This window comes from Alexandromys fortis, unplaced genomic scaffold, assembly GCF_014885135.2.
Source record: "Alexandromys fortis isolate MF-2015 unplaced genomic scaffold, M_Fortis_MF-2015_v1.1 scaffold_149, whole genome shotgun sequence".
Classification (NCBI taxonomy): Eukaryota; Metazoa; Chordata; class Mammalia; order Rodentia; family Cricetidae; genus Alexandromys; species Alexandromys fortis.
In genome coordinates, this window is record NW_026068025.1 from 623668 (window position 1) to 641297 (window position 17630).

The window sequence follows — 17630 nt, forward strand, 5'->3', positions numbered from 1 at the left end:
CCCAGCTCTGCCTTAAAAGACAGTCTGGAACAGGTTATCATGTACTCTAGCAGGGAGTCCTCTATAGGCTTTTTAAGGCACTGTCAAAGCAAGGGAGCCCAGGAACCTACAACCACAGGACCCTGGATGTCTGGGGAAATAGGGACCAGGTGGAGGTAAGAGATAGGTACCTGGCATGGGTGCTCCCTAGACATGACAAAGAGGCACACTAACATTAGGAGCTGATGACAAAGCACATTTGAGGCTGGGGGCAACATAGGACTCAAAACTGTAAAAACCCAGAGTTCATACCACAAACTCCAGGACACTTTGAGCCTATCTATGCACAGAATCATTGAAGACAACGTATAAAATCGCCCCAGCCTATGTGGACAAGACAGACATGAAGCAGCAGTGAGTCTCGTATGCAGACTTACGCTCCATGACCTCATCACTATTCACTTATTCCATGATCTGAAAGTCAGAGTCGGAGACACCTGCAAACTCGTGCCACCAAACAAGAGGCAACGACCCTGAAAACCTGCAAGTATTCTAGGCTCACGTCTCTAAGGATGCTACGAAGAGGAACAGCAATCAAGCTGTGCTGTCCTAAGACAACATGCCAATCTTCCTGCACTCCAGGCCCGGGCCCTTGACACTGGCAGCCTCTGTGATCTGCAGGAAGCATTCACCACAGCAATCTCTGGGGAGCTTCCCGGGGAAAGTTTAATTCCCAGCAGCAGAAGCTCACCATGCTTCAAGACTGCCCCTGTGTGGCCACATGCACACAGCACAGCTTCAGAAGAGGCTGGGGCGTGGGCACTGCCTCCAGTTTCCACCTCCCAGTGGTAAGATATAAGCTGGCTGCACTGCAGCACATGAAGGTGTGGGCGAGGTGCCAACCCTCCCACCAAGCTGTGGACAAGAAAACCACTGAGTTCCCACCTACTTGGAAGCCATCTCCCCTACTAAACCTCAGTACATGTGAGCTTCCTACACAGACCAGCCAGCTGGGAGGCACGGCCATCCACTAGAAGTGAGGATAGCACTTCCCTTCAAGGACACTCAAAACACAGAAGGAATCCCTAGGATACAAAAAATAACACAGACCGTCATGCTTCTAATGTTCCATTCACCCCCACACACAAGAGCTCCTGTGACGACCACTTTCCTGTGCCCCTTGCAAAGGACAGGTCCCCAGTAACTCAATCAAATCCCAACATGCTGTAGCTAAGAGTATGGCTACGAAGACATCTCTGAAGCCAATGTCTATAATAAGGGAGGCTGGCCTGCACCAGCGGGGGGACTGCTCCGACCAGGAGTGGAAACAGGAAGTACACCCATGGCTTTCCTAAAGACAGCGAACCACTGCAGCTGTGGACAAGCCAAGACTACTAACACTAGGGGGTTGGCAGAACTCCCGCCAAACAAGACCCATTGGATGGATGCCTATCTTGCAGTGACCCTCTATTACTTCATGAGTTATAGAAGCCACCAATCCAGTGACATGAAAACTTTCTTAGGAGGTTACCTTACTTGTAGGCCAGTGACACCTCCTCAGTCCTCCCTCCACTGGGACAGCTGCCACCTTCCTAAGACATTACAATGTGTCCTACCTGAAGCCCCACCTCGAGGATGGCATTTCCTCCCTCAGTCATCCTTCCCCTGGGACAGCTACCACCCACTCACGATATCCCATGCTGGCTTTCACCATCTCCTTACTCCTACCTCCACCAGGACAGACCCCACTCCTTGCTTCTCTGCTTGTACCTCACTGGACACTCTGGGTCTTTTGTTTGTTTGTTTGCTTTTCCTTTTGGTATGAGTACTCTGTCTGCATGTGTGTCTACATGCCAGAAGAGGGCATCAGATCCCATTATAAATGGTTGTGAGCCACATGTGGTTGCTGGGAATCAGGACCTCTGGAAGAGCAGTCAGTGCTCTTAACCACTGTGCCATCCTCCAGCCCCAGACACTCCATGTCTTGCGAGCCTCTCTTGGAAGGGCTAAGCATGGCCACTTGTTTTCTCACACTGACAGATGTGCAGCTTCACACTGGAGCATCTCACCTGACACACTTGGGTCCTCACCTTGCTAACCCTAATCCAGGGAAACTGGATACCACGGTGAGTGCACAGACCCCATGCCCAAAGGTACTATTCCCAACCTGGACCTCGGTGCTCAGTTCTGCTGTCCCACTTGACCCAGTGCACAGCACCTGGACTTGAAAACTCAGCCCTGTGTCCAAGAACTCAAGGATCCAGACCCCTACAATGTACATCTGGGAAGTGGCTGGGAAGACTCAAATCAATGCCAACGGATAGTGGTAGGCTAGTGGGGACATGCTAGGTGTGGTGTGGGTCAAGCCAGAATGCATCTGAGAGTGCCACTTCTTGAGTTAGGCTAAGCAGAGGCAAGGGCTCCAGACTTGAAACTTCCTTTGGCTGAATTACCCAAACCCTTTGCTACTGTTCAGATATGATGTAAGTGTCTCCAAGGGCTCATACGCTAGGTATTAAGTGATGTTGGAAAGCAGTGGCACTTCTGAGAGGCAGAGCCTAGGGGGAGGTCATCAGGTCACAAGGATACTGTCTCTGGAAAGGATTATGGGATCCTAGTACATTTCTGAGAAAGATGGCTGTTGTGAAGGTGAAGTCTGACACTTGAATCTCCTCAGCATCCCGTCTTGCCAAGCGCTCTCCCCATTGTATATCTGCCATGTGACCCTCACCAGAGACCAGATAGAGCTGTCCAATCTTGAGCTTTAAGCTTTCGGAATGGTGAGCTGCCTAATCTTTTCTTTATACAATACCTAGCTTCTGCTATTTTTTTTTTAAAGCAACACAAAATGGGTTGACAATACCTCTGCTTATACTAATCAGTCTCCTATACCACAAAGAAATACCCAACCAACTTAGCAAGAGAAAAGACTGACTCTATCTCGTGGTTTTAGAGGGTCCTACCCAGTACCTGTGGTGAGGCAGTGCACCAGGACAGGAACAGAACTGCTCACTAACACCAGCATGCAGGGAGAGAGGAGGAAGGAGAGAGCAAGCCTCTAGCAACCGAAGGGCCCTGCAAGAAGGCCTTCTTTCTAAAGGCCCCACTGTCTCCTAACAGTACCACCCCGAGAGGTAAGCCTTTGAAAGACAGTCAAGAACCAAGCTTTGGCACTGTCCTATTCTGAAACCCAATTATCTGTCAAGGACAGGTGCAACTTGGCCATCTGGAAGGGCTGTACAAGCCCATGACTGCCTGCGAGCGAGAGCCCACAGCTGCTGACAGATGCGCATGTTGAACACATACCACAGCATGCTGAGGGAAACTCTAATTTTGGAAGTCAGTAAGCGAACTGCCCTGCTGGCCACTCACCTGCACGCATGAAGCAGCTACCCTCTGCAGGGGCAGTCTGGGCCCAGCTCCTAAGCACTAGGGCATCTTCCAGGAGCTCAATCTTCTTGCTGAACTGCACTTCTAAAATGGGAATGACCTCTGGCATCTTGGCAGATATCAGCCGGTAAGCCACGTCTGGCTTCCCGATGAACCGCTGGCGTATGCTGACCTCATAAGGAGAGTGAACCTTGATATCATCCACATCTTCCCTCTCAAACCTGTGCAGGAGCGATGAACTGGAGTCGTGGATTTCCAAAGCAGAGACCAGGACAGTGAGCTTTCCTGGCTTGGCATGAGACTCTGTTCTCTGAGAAACAATAGCAGGGACTCTGATCACTACCCCTTCCTTTCCAAAGGGCTCACAAGCGGCTGCAGAGACACCTTCCTTGGGTTTGGCTTCTGCCGGCGTCTTCCAAAGCTTAGAGCTAAAAGGCCACCAGGAAGGAGACTCCAATTCTGTCAGCAATCTAAAAGAGCAAAGAAAACATGGAAAGCAGAGACAGTCAGTTTTGAGGTGTAAGGCCTTTGGTTTTTTGTTTGTTTGTTTGTTTTTCTCCAGAAGACTGCTTTAATCTTGTAGAGTATGTTACCATTTCATAGCCAGCCTTCTCCAACAAGAACTCATGAAGCAGAAAGAGCAAAGGGTGGGGACCTGAGGCTTGGGGTGGTAAGCACACCTGTCTAGAGGGGTCCAGGTAACCAAAGATACAGCAAACACGTACATATGACTCATGTTCTTTCCACACTAGGCCTTGACCTGAGAGTTCTGACTCAGAATCCATTCATGGATTCGTCAACCCACCAAGCTCTCCAGAGCTGTCTGCTAAAGCTTTCCGCAGAATGGAGACGCTCTGCCTGCAATGTCTAAAACAACGCTTTATATACAGCCATGGCAACTAAGAAACTCAATTAATGGTTTGTAGAGCCGGGGAATCAAATTCAGGGCCTTGTGCATACTAGGTAAGAGCTCTATGTTTAAAGCCCTTCCCAGCCTGATATAATTCAGTTTTAGTAAAGCTAGTGTCTACTAGACTGCACAGCATAACTGCAACACCAAGAAATAGACCCAATGCATCAAATGGAGGCAGGAAAAAGCAAGTATGGGGGCTGGAGAGACAGTTCAGTGGTTAAGAGAACTGGCTGCTCTTCCAGAGGACCTGAGTTCAATTCCCAGCAACCACATGGTGGCTCACAATTATCTATAATGATATATGGTGCCTTCTTCTGGCATGCCAGAACACTCACACATGAAATATAAATAAATAAAAATAAAAGAAAAATCAGCTATCAAAAAGAACAAACGGCAAACATAAGGCGGGATTAAATGAGTTAAACTGAACAAGGTAAGCACTCAGACTAAAAGCAAGTGGCCCAAGATAAAGGCATTATCAGCTTGAAAGAAACAAGAGGCAGCTATACTTGTTCATGAAAACACTGTAAAATATGAAAGAACAGATCCACAGAAAACAAAGAATTGAAATGTACACATGATACACAGATGCTGACAGCAAACAGACGTGACCAGAGGCACCGTATGATAAGGAATCCATCCAACAGGCAGACTCAACACTAAACATCTATGTACCAAATAACACCACTGTGAAATTCATTGAGCAAAACTACTGACAAAACAGACAATCAGCAGTTACATTTATTTCCATGGCTAAGAGGACAAAATGACAAAAAATTAATAAGAATTTGGGATTTTGAACAGTGTTATGGTAGCTCAGCCTGACTGGTCACAGAATCGCCCAGCAACTGATGAACGCACAACACTTTCAGCTGGATACAGAACACTCAGGCCTGGAATGCAGCTAATTGCTAAGCCACTATGTCCAAATACAAACACAAAACTGGAAATATTTGCAGATTAATGCACACTGAAGTACATGCACTAAAAATGCAAAAAGGAAATCAGAAAACATCTGAAGGAGCTGGAGCAAAGGCTCAGTGGCTAAGAGCACTTGCTGCTCTTGCAGAGGACCTGGGTTCCAACTATCTGTAACTCCAGTTCCAGGGGATCTGACACCTTCTGACCTCCAAGGGCACAAGCATGCATGTGACACACACACAGACATAGATTGAGGCAAAACACTACACATAAAAACAAATCTTACAAAAAGAAGAAAACATTTAAAGTGAGTAACAATGAAAATACAATACACACGAGGAGCAAGCATGACTCCATCTGAGAAAAGTGAGTTTCCAACACGTATGTGTATATTAGAAAGGCTTACAATTGATGGTGGTAACCACACCTTTAATCCCACCACTTGGGAGGCAGAGGCAGACTAATCTCTGAATACAAGGCCAGCTTGATCTACAGAGTGAGTTCCAAGAAGGCCAAGGCTACACAGAGAAACACTGCCTCAAAAATCCAAAATAAACAAACAAACAAACAAATAAATGAAAGGTCTAAAATTAGTTATTTAGGCTTCTACTTCAAACTGGTTTAAAATTAAGACTAAAAATACAGTGAAATTAGAAGCAAGAGGTTTAAAAAAAAAGGAAAGGAAGAAACTGGTGTCGGGAAACAGCTCAGGAGGTGAAGGAACTTGCCAGCACGCCTAAAGAGCCGAGTCTGATCCTCTGAACCATGTGACGGAAGGAGAAAACTGCCTCCATACAAATCTATGGCAACATGTGCCTGTATACACACGGATCTGAGTGATCTGTGATTATAACGCCAGCATTCTGAAGGCAGAGGCAGGCGGATCTCTGAGTTAGAAGCCAGCCTGGTTTACAAAGTGAGTTCCAGGCTAGCCAGGACCACATAGTGAGACCTTGTCTTTAAAAAGAGAGGTAGAAGTCAGGCAGTGGTGGCGCAAGCCTTTAATCCCAGCATTTGGAAAGCTGAGGCAGGTGGATCTCTGTGAGTTCGAGGCCAGCCTGGTATACAGAGTTAGTTTCAGGACAGTTAGGGCTGTTACACAGAGAACCTTGTCTCAAAAAACAAAAACTAAAAAGAAATAGAGAAAATATAAATTTCTGACATAGGACTGGAAATGGTGAAAGTCTTATAAACATTATTCTAACAACTTCCCTGAAACGTACAACACTAGACAGCCCAACCTCTGAAACCCAGGCAAGGAAAAAAATATGAATATCTTTAAAAAGAAACTAAATCTGTAAGGATGACACCAGAGAGGACAGAGAGGACACTGTGGCCTGAGTGGCTTCCCTGGTGAACTCTGCCAAAGACAAGGACCAACAACTGACTGTCTGCAGTCCGTCAAAGAACGGTGCAAGGGCAGCACCGCCCTCTGCCTCACAGGCTGCCTGCCCCACCGACCCCATGCGACATACGAATCCCAACACGGTCAAATCAGCAAGCACACCCGATGACATTAAAAATTACTAACCCACAAGTAAGCCAGAGGTATTCACCCAGGAAGATGAGGACAGCGGAACTAAAATCAGTCAGTTATAACCGTCTCACTGACAGTGAACCCGGGAAGCTGTGATCCCAACAGAACAGCATCGAGTCCCAAGAATTCTGTCACAGAAAGAAAACTTTCTCAAACTGATAAAGGGCACTTACAAAACAAAAACTTGAACAACATTTTTTTTTTCCCCAGAATGAAAACAGAAAGTAAGCAGAATCCTGAAGCGCCAAGTCTCGCAGACGTTCCTCACATATGACTTTCTGGAATACCTTTGGTCCTCATCCTGTTTCCTGGGAATCTGGAAGTAACGGGTCACCACGTGCTGACGAACCCCTGCTCCCAGCAGCCCTGGAGAGCTACCAGGTGGGGCTGGTCACTGAGAGACCAGGGCTGCATCAGAGGCTTGGGACCCTCAACCTCATCTCAGCCCCCAGAGAAGGAAGGAGGGCTGAAGGCTGAAGGGATCACCAATGACCAGTGGTTCAACCAATCAACCCCATGTAATGAAGTGTTGATAAAACCCCAGAGACACTTAGAGCTTCCCAGGAACTGAACATGTGGAGGGTTCTGTGGGGGATGTGCCCAGGAAGGGCAGGGAAGCCCCTTCACTTCCACATACCTGACCTCTTATATGTCTTCATCTGTATCCTTGGTAAGTATTCTCATGGTAAACCAGCCAAAACAAGTTCTGTGAACTGCAAACCAGTGCAACCCAAGGAAGGGTCAAAGGAGCTAATGTACAGCCGTCTGTGGTGGCTCTCCCTCTGCAAACCCTTCACAGTTAAGCTGCTGGCTCTACGTTCTTCAACGGAAGGAGTTCTCGGTTACTCTTTATCACCATGATGGCTCTCCCAACACATGTCGGGGACCCACACGGGGCTCTGTTCACTCCTGAGTGTGTCTACTCTACTTACGTATTATAGAACTGGAGGACTGCCAAGGTGGGCTTGGGGACCTACTGTGTCAGGCAGGAGCTACAAACATGGACAAGCCCCCACTGCTTCCGATTTCCACAAATGAAAACACACAGTATTTGTCCTTTGGGGCTGTAGTTACTTAACTGACTACCACAACTCCCAGGGTCGTTTGTACTCTACAAATAGCTGGACTTTATTCTTCAGGGCTGAACAGTATTTCACTGCATAGATCAACCATATCTTCCTTCCCCGTGTATGTGTGAGGGACACTGCTGCTCTGACCAGGGATTCTCATTCAGAGCCCACTGTGCTGACCACCGCCACTGTGTCTCTGTGACTGGGTGTGCTCATCACAGCTCTCCACAGAAACAGCCCGCTGGGTCTTGCTCTGGTCCTGCCCATCCTTTCTACGTCCTCAGACCCGCTCCTGGAATGGGAATGCAAACAGCCTCCTGCTCTATACCTTCTGCCTGACAAGGGGATATACCCTTTCTGAAGCTGCCAGTCAAAATACCCTCACAGGTTGCTCCTAGTTAGGTGTTTGTTCCCAGTGACTAGTAGACTGTTACATTCGTGTCCCCGCACTGGGTCTCCTCCCTCTTCCAGATAGTCCAACTACTACTTTCACGCCCCCATCTGTCTTCTGCATATGAGAGAACACACAATCTGTTTCTTTCTGAGTCTGCTATTTAATGCAGCACACTGATCTCCAGTCCCTCCATTTCTCTATAAATGACACAATTTCATCCTTCTTTATTGCTGAGTAATATTCTACTGTGTGTATGTGTGTGCGCACGCACATGCGTGCGTATGTGTGTGTGTCACATTTTCTTTGTCCATCTGTTGATAGATACTTGAGCCACTTCCTGATTTGGCTACTCTAAATAAAACCACAACCAACAAGTGGTAAACAAAAGACAAAAGAACAGCAGCATGTTTTTCCTTTACGCACAAGTCCCTCCCTCCCAGTAAGTTCTGAGGCTGGAGGCCACTCTCTCTGGGGAGCATTACAGGCACCATGGTAGACAAGGAACCAAACATGCCCAGACCACAGAGCACTGCGCTCAGACATAGAAGGTGCCCTCTGTCTAGCCTACCATGGAAACAGGCTGTGTGACACTGACAAGCAGGCACACGCTGAAAACACAAGAAGCCAACAGTTGGGACCTCACACTGAGACATCTGTTCCAACACTAACAGCACAAAAGCTCTGGTTCTGCTGAGGTGTCCTTGAGAGCTGAGGGGCTACTGGCGGAAGTGTGCAGGAAACAGCAGGAGGGCAGGTGGGAGGATGTGCTGGAGTGGTGATGGAGCGGGCTCTTTAATGGGGAGCACTGTCTGGAGGAGCACTGAACAGAGCTCAGAAGAGCACCGAGCCAGCATCTATCGAGACTGGCCCTGCACCGGCAGGACCTCACTTCTCTCTGACTCATCTGCTGAGTTTTCATGGAGAAGACAGGAGCTCAGATGTACCCAGTGTGTCCAGATTAAACCTCATTTCCCAACAGAAACCAAAAGTAAACAACAGGAACTCTAACTTGGCAGACTGAGATATGCTGAACTATCCGAGTTCCCGGAAAGTACGCATCCATGTGCACAGAGGCAGACAGGCTGTGACACGGTCAACCAGAAGGGGAGACATCATGAGAACTCTATTCCTGGAACACATAGGAGTTTGCTCTCCACATCCATTTTATCACATTTCATCCCGAGGACCAGCTAAGCAGAGCCCAGCAAGAACAGAACTGCCAACTCTGAACAGTCTGCAGATACTGCTGCCTCTGCTCCCGTGACAAGCCTGACACAGGCCTACCTCCATGGCGTGGTCCAACTAAAAGAATCTCTTTGGCTTGATAAGAGGGGAGGATGTGTCTTCGGCCCATCCACAAGCCCTCTCTGAGCACATCCCTAAACCAGGAGTGGACTACAGCAAAGGCCATCACACCCAAGAAGCACCAAAAGAGCCTGGCCACTCCACCACACAGAGGCTTGGGAGCACTGCATGCTCTTTACAGACACAGTCCTTCATCCACAAGGAGCGCATGCTCCCAGGCCCTACATTGTAATGGGAATTGTGAGTGAGGAGTCTCCCTCTCCAACCCTCTTCCTGGTCTCTTTCTGCAGCCTCTTCCTGGCGTATCCAGGTCACAAGCACCACGACCGTGGTACACTGGGATCACTGTTAAGTGAAATACTTCTGGACAGAGCACTAAAAACCTGATGACCCAAGAGGCTGCTAGTGACTGACATAGCAGCGAACAGTACAGACAGGCCAGACAAAGGGCTGCTCCACATCTCGGAGGCAGGCAACCATGTCTCAGCTCTCACCAGGCTACTCAGAGTGGCACTGACATTACAGGCTCCCAAAGAGGTCCATTTTTCTACCTAATATTTTCAGAGGGACTCTGGGGTAACTGAAACAAAAACAGAACTATAGATAGAGGGCTATAGTTGCAAAAACCAGAAAGAGTACGTTTTCAAACTAATTTCTGAAACATAAGCACAGAAATTTAAAACAAGTTTGAACTTGAGGTGCTAAAAAGGAGCTCTCAAAGATGGGCCTTCGGAAGAATGGCTAGGGAATGCTGTTCAAGAACTACAAGCTGAACACAACTTCCCTAAGGACAGGGAAAAGACAGCCAAAAGACTGTAGAAACTTCTCTACACACCAGTGGCAGGAGGAGCTTAAAATCCAGGGTCCTCTAAAGGCAGGGGTGGATCAGGGTCAGTGACAGAGCACGCTGGCTGGGAGGAAGACATGGTGACTCGACACCCAACCTGGGCACTTGGGAGGAGACACTGTCTAGCAGAATGGATAGAAGAGAGCTGGATCCTCTATGCCAAGGCAAGCAAGGTCTACAAGGCTCATACTGCAGGAGGGAGGCAGGGACACGAGATGAGGTTTTATTGGTAACTCAGTTCAGAGTGTCCTTACACAGGGACCCTGGGACAAATGCTTCTGATTAAAGACAAAAAACAAAGACATCCAGACAAAGAGGAAACTGGAAGAGATTGGCTACTATAAAACAAAAAAAGGCACCTGAGCAGTGGTGGTGCATGTCTTTAATCTTTCTCACTACTGGGGAGGGGGGTAGGCAGATCTCTGTGAGTTTAAGGCCAGCCTGGTCTACAAAGCAAGTTCCAGGAAAGCCAGGGCTACACAGAGAAACCCTGTCCTGAAAAACCAGTCCCCAAAAACAAAAACAAAAGAAAACAACTGAAATGCTAAGCTAAAACAGACTGGGAGCAGTGCTGGAGCATGAGCCAAATACCATGTGCAGAACCAAACTAATTCTTAGAAACTGAAACCTAACAGAAATAAAAGAAAAACTCAACAAGTATAAACCAGAGTGAAAACAAAAGGATAGAGCAAAATGAAGAGGAAACACAAGAAAACCAATAAAGGACAACAAAAACTGGTGCTCCACATGGGTCACATTTTTTAAAGCGATGTGAAAAAGTTATCAAAGAAACCATATAAACAAAACAAGAAAAAAAAAGCCCATTCTGAAGGACAAACTCGAGGAAGGCATTTCACAGTACATAAAAAACAAACAAACCTCCAAACTATTGTCTCCATCAAAGCAGCTCACCACCAGGAGGGTTCACAGATCATACTCATGACCTGAGAACTGGAAACTTGACTAACCAGCACACAGGGACTACACACACGAACAGAACAAGACACCTCCCTCATGCAGCCCATCACAATATGGACACTCGCCTCCCTACTCTCTGAAACCAACAGGATGCAGGTGGTGACAGGCAGTGGCTCTTTGGGATGCGTCCCACACATGGCCTTTCCTCTGGAGGCTGGAAATGTCCTACCCATGAGACTGCTGAGAGGAAACCGCCTTTCTAGAAGCAGAGCAGACCTTGGGGTTTGCCCACCTGTCAGCCACATCTAGATCTGACTCCATCTTCTCCAGGCCCCTCATGACGCTGTCCAGCTGCTCGCCCTGGTGATGAAGGACCTTTGATGTGTCTTCCATGCGTCTCTGGGAACTAGCCATCAGTCCCAACAGCTCCTGCCCCCTGGTCATGGGGGAGGCTGTCCTGGCAGCAGTGCCTGGCTGGGACAGTAGCAGCTCCCTCCAGAAGTGCTCGATGATGTTGAAGACAACATTGCGACTGGGCCGCAGTGAACTGAACCAGTGTTTGGCCTGGCCCTTCTCCAGGACTGTGATGGCACTGAAGATAAAGAGAGAAGACTCCTTCCTGATCTCAGTGATACTGGAGAGAGGCAGGCCCACAAGGACCTCTTCAGTTCTGTCCGCACTGAACTTCAGTGACCGAGGTGTCAGAGTCAGCTTCCCAGGAACCCATTGCTTCTCAAGGTTCAGGTAGTAGGAGCAAGGCCAGGAGTGGACGCGCACATCACTGCTCATCTGTCCCTAGGTAGCTGTGCTACACGCAAGACTGTAGTAGCTGCCCCTATGGGAAAAGAAACAATCAGTGCGCAGGTGAGGCTGAAATATTTCAATTTCCTTTAGATTATAGTTAGTAGGAGTTGGTACAGCCTCAAGGCAGCTCTGGGTCTCTGCCCTGCAAGTAAAGGGCAGAGACGGCTGAGATCAGAACCAAGAACTGTGCTCGCCCCCACCACCCCCTACAGGAGACCTCTACTCCTGTGCCCACCAGGCAACCACAAGGAGAGCAAGTACTATAGACAAGGCCATGCATACGACCTTGTGATTGTAATGTCCCTACCACTATATATCTGCACAAGGTCCTCCTAAGGATCCTCTTTCAAGTTTTATAGACGTCTGTCCCCCTCCTGGCCAGCCCTCTCAGAGCTACCTATACAGTCATGTGTACATGAATGCATTTATAGTGTTGTGTGCACACAAGCAGTGACATGTGTGCTAGTTTCATTTTCTTCTACTTCTGTTTTCCCCCAGTAATCAGGGTCACACCAGGTGCATCTGGGAAAGTGGTCTACTGCTGAGCTAGATCCACAGCCCTTGGTTTCTCTGAAACAGGGTCTCACATGTAGCTCAGACAAGCTTTGAACTTGCTATGTAGCCCAGGGTGGTCTCGAGTTCCCTGTGTCTTACTTGGCCATACTAGAAGTACTGGCATTATGCCATCACACCTGGCACTGTTTGCAATTTCATATTTATAATTATATTCATCAAGGCAGTCATAAGTCATGGATGACCGACCCTGATAAGAATATATTGCCCAATCCTCTTTGTACAGATACCAATTATTAGTCAAGAAAGGAGGATCCACACTGTAGTCTGTGGTACTGACTGGGTAAACAGAGCTTTCCCACCTCACCCAGCCGTCTTTCTCTGTGTCTGTGTCTCTGACCGTGCCTCTCACTGTCTGTTTCTATCTCTCTCTTTCTCTCAGTGACCACTCTGCTCCAAACAATGACCTCAGATTGGCCTTCCCTAGTCCTCAGAACACAAGCCGCTACAAAAGCCACTGCTAGATATTATTCTGTTTTAGGGGCCAGGAGTTACCAAAAGCACTGAGCCTGCTCTCCCAGGGTAGAGCACAGACTTCTTGGTATCCTGTAGCTCCAACACCACAACCCTAGCCTTACCTGCATTCACCTCATAGGAATTAGAAGCCTCTCCCATATGTTATATCTTTGAGATCATAACTGCTGATATCAAAAGTGCACCATCACAGGGGCTTGCATGCCGAGGCCTGGAGCAGAGTCCCTGTATGGCCTACAATGCCGGGAATGTGGTCAGTAGTCATCCATGCTGCCCAGTGGGACCTAGAGAAGATCTTACCAATGTCGTCGGCTCCAAGACCATACCTACCAGTGCCACAATCTTGCCATCACCTACACTTGCCCCACAAGACCTAGTGACAGCACCCTCCACATTCTGTCGCATCAGAACTTCAACTGCCACATCATAGGCACCAGGGTCACAGGCACACAAGTATGCAGGACGTAAGAAAACACACATTTAGAATCCCATGTCCACTGCAAATCTCTCACACACTGCTGCAGCTTGGACGATGAAGGACTACAGAGCTCTGGTGACACTGACTACATCGAGAAACTACACAGGCCACACTTCCACCTTCACCTATAAGCAAGGCCCAAACACGGGCACCCTAAACCCTATCTAAAGGCTTTGTCCTATGAAAGCTACTACACAAAACTGGAAAGGGCAACTATTATGCCAGATGTGGAGACATCAATGGAGAAATTTTAAAAATCAAGGATGCACGACACCTGTAAAGGACACAGGAATTCTCGGGAAGTGGAGATCACGTCAAAGGAAATCCGTGGGTTGCCTGAAAAATAATTCTCAATAGCTTCAGTAATAAACTAGGAGAATTTCTGAGCTGAGCGCAAGTCTTTTGAAATAATTCATCAGACTTAGAGTCTGGAGAGATGGCTCAGGAGCTAAGAACACTTGCTAGGCCAGATAGTGGCACATGCCATAAATCCCAGTATGTGGGAAGCAGAGGCAGAGACATGCAAATCTGGTTTGAGACCAGCCAGGACTACATAGTGAGTTCCAGGGTAGTCAGACCTTCAGAGGGAAACCCTGTCTTAAAAAAAAAAAAAAAAGCCGGGCGGTGGTGATGCACGCCTTTATTCCCAGCACTCGGAAGGCAGAGGCAGGCGGATCTCTGGGAGTTCGAGGCCAGCCTGGTGTACAAGAGCTAGTTCCGGGACAGACACCAAAGCTACAGAGAAACCCTGTCTCAAAAACAAAAAAAAAAAAAAAAAAAAAGCCCTCACTTAACTGTTCTTCCAGGGAACCAGAGTTTAGTTCCTAGCATCCATGTCGGAGGACCAGAGTTCTGAGCTCACAACCATCCGTAACTCAACTTCAGGAGATCTAAACAGCTCTGGCCTCAGCAGGTACTCCGTACTCTGAGACACATGGGAAATCCTTAAGGAAACAGACAGTTGCACTACATGAATTCCAGGGGGAAAACACTAAAAATCTCTTTGTTAAAGTAACAGCCGAAACTCCTAAAGATTTCTGTCTTATTCATTGTTCTATTGCCATGAAGAGACACTATGACCAAGGCAACTCACAAAAGAAAGCACCTAACTGGGGGCGTGCTCGGTTTCTGAGGCTTACTTCATTATCACGGCACTGGAGAACAGCTGAGAGCTTCACATCCTGATCCACAGACAGCAGAGAGACTGGGCCTGGTACAGGCTTTTGAAACCTCCAAATCCATCCATCCCCAGGAGACAAACCCTCCAAGGCCACACCTTGCTTCCCTGCCTGTCTGTGGTGCTGAGGAATGAACACAGGGTTCTGTTCATACAGCAAATAATCTACCACTGAGCTACGCCCCCGAAGCCTTCAATGAGACATGGACATCCAGATCCAAGAAGCTCAAAGAGCCAAAAAAAAAGCTTCTCCAAGGAATATTAGGTCAAAACATCAAAAGTGCAAGATGAAGACAGAATTCTCAATTACTCTACAGAAATGGACCAATGAACTCTCCTAGAAAAGCAGAAACAGAAAGGATTTGCCACCAGCAGACCAAGCCTGTTAAACTGCATCAGGGGAGCAGGATGAGTACAGTGTGCACAGGGGGGCTAAGGGAGAAAGACTGTGAGCTGGAGGTCACAGCGACAGTCTGGGATACATAGCAAGACCCTACCTCAACAAACAAAACAAAATGGGGGAGGGGAGGGCTGGAAAGATGCCTCAGCTGCTAAGAGCACTGGCTGGTCTTGCAGAGACCTTGGGTTCTGTTACCAGCCCCCACATGGCAGCTCATAATCAGCCATAGTTCTGGTCAGGGTATGAATATTCTCTTCTGTGGGCACGGGCATGCATGTGGTGTACAGACATACATTCAAGGAAAATACACATATAAAATAAATATATCTAGGGCTGGAGAGATGGCTCAGAGGTTAAGAGCATTGCCTGCTCTTCCAAAGGTCCTGAGTTCAATTCCCAGCAACCACATGGTGGCTCACAACCATCTGTAATGGAGTCTGGTGCCCTCTTCTGGCCTGCAGGCATACACATAGACAGAATATTGTATACATAATAAATAAATAAATAAATTATATCTAAAAAAATTAAATTACTTTAAAAAAGTGTCAATTCTCCANCCCACAGCAAGCCTCTGCCCCACAACCAAGGGAGCATGGATTAAGAAACAAAATCACCTTTAATTCCAGCACTTGGGAGGCAGACGCAGGTGGATCTCCGTGAGTTCGAGGCCAGCCTGGTCTACAAGAGCTAGTTCCAGGATAGGCTACAAAGCTACAAAGAAACCCTGTTGGCTTAAGAAACCCATCTTAGCGTTAAAGACTGGCAGCACGTTAAAGTGAAATATGAAATATAAAGCGAAGTATTCCAAGAAAATAGGCCCAGTGAGCAAGGAGGCATTGCCTGCCATTCTGCTATCTGAAAAACTAGACTTCAAACTAAAGCTAATCAAAAGAGACAAAGAAGGGTACTTTATTCTAACCAAGACATCAATTAATCAAGAAATATTACAATACTAACCTATGTACACTAAACTCTGACACATTCAATTTCATAAAAACCATGCAAATGGAACTAAAGACACAGATTAACAAAAACTGAATAACAGAAGGCGACTTCAACATCTTACTTTCTCTAATAGATAGTCCTCTGGGGGAAAAAAATTAGCAGAGAAACCTCAGATTTAATGACATCTTACATCAAACAGTCCTAACAAGCACTTACAGAACATTTACCGAAGTACCAGAGAATATTCAATTCTACTGAGCAGCACACGGAATGCCTCTGCAAACCAGGTCACAGGCTGGAACATAAAACAAATTTTCACAAACACAGAAAAATTGAAATAGTTATGCATGCTATCTGACCATTATGCAACAAAATCAACAGCAAACAAAACTCTAGTATGTGTATAAACTCATGGAGATTAAACAGCTCATTCGGAATGAGTCAAAGAAATGAAGAAAAAAAATCAAAATATTCTTCAAACTAAAGGAAAATGAAAACACCAGACAATAAAACCCCTGGGACACAGTAAAGGCATAAGTTCCTACATTAAAAAACCAGAAAGAGGGTTGGAGAGATGGCTCAGCATTTAAAAACACTGGTTGTTCTTCCAGAGGACCCCGGTTCAATTCCCAGCACCCATATGGCAGCTCACAACTGTCTGTAACTCCAGTTCCAGGGGATCTGATACCCTCACACAGACATAGATACAGGCAAAATACCAAAGCACATAAAATTTTAAAAATAAAAGAAAAAATAAAGAAAAATCATTTTAAAAAATCAGAAAGAGCACAAATAAGTAATTTGATGATGCAATTCTGGCCTCTGTGGATACCAGGTACTCACACGGTACATGGACATACACTCAGGCAAAACTCACACACATCAAATAAAAATAATTTTAAAAAAAGAACACCTAAAAATAAGAATTTGGAAAAACAAGAACAAACCAAATCCAAACCCAGTAGATGGCAAGAAATAATAAAAATCAAAACAGAAATCAATAAAATATAAACAAAGAAAACAATACAAATAATCAATGAATCTAAGAGCTGGTTCTTTTTTTTTTAAGATTTATTTATTATGTATACAGTATTCTGCCTACTTATGTTCTATAGGCCAGTAGATGGCACCAGATCTCATTATAGAAGGTTGTGAGGCACCATGTGGTTGCTGGGAATTGAACTCAGGACCTCTGGAAGAGCAGTCAGTGCTCTTAACTTCTGAGCCACCACTCCAGCCCCCTAAGAGCTGGTTCTTTAAGAAGATAAACAAGATTGATAGACCCTTGCAAAAGAAAAATAAAGATGATCCAATTAATAAAACCAGACATGAAAAGGAAAGCATTACAACAGACACCAAAACATTAAGCTATTAAGGAAATTTTAAAAACTTACATTTCAATAAATTGGAAAATCAAAAAAAGAATGGATTTCATGAGTCAATCAAACTACCAATGTTAAACCAAAAAGAAACCAACAACCTAAAACAGACCCATAACAAAAGAT

General features: G+C 46.5%; 1 protein-coding gene across 5 annotated transcripts in view; it reads right to left on the reverse strand.

Moving 5' to 3' along the window:
• Snap47 (synaptosome associated protein 47) overlaps window positions 1-17630 on the reverse strand; it is a 48195-nt gene that overhangs the window by 18477 nt on the left and 12088 nt on the right. For 4 of the 5 annotated variants that reach the window (XM_050163678.1, XM_050163676.1, XM_050163679.1 and 1 more), the window contains 2 exons: window positions 11567-12109; window positions 3352-3839 (listed from right to left, as the gene is read on the reverse strand). In XM_050163678.1, the coding sequence (XP_050019635.1) occupies window positions 3352-3839; window positions 11567-12063 (985 nt within the window). In that variant the 5' untranslated portion in view covers window positions 12064-12109. Of the gene's footprint in view, window positions 1-3351; window positions 3840-11566; window positions 12110-16341; window positions 16441-17630 lie in introns of those variants that run through there. The other variant, XM_050163680.1, reaches the window with a different exon arrangement.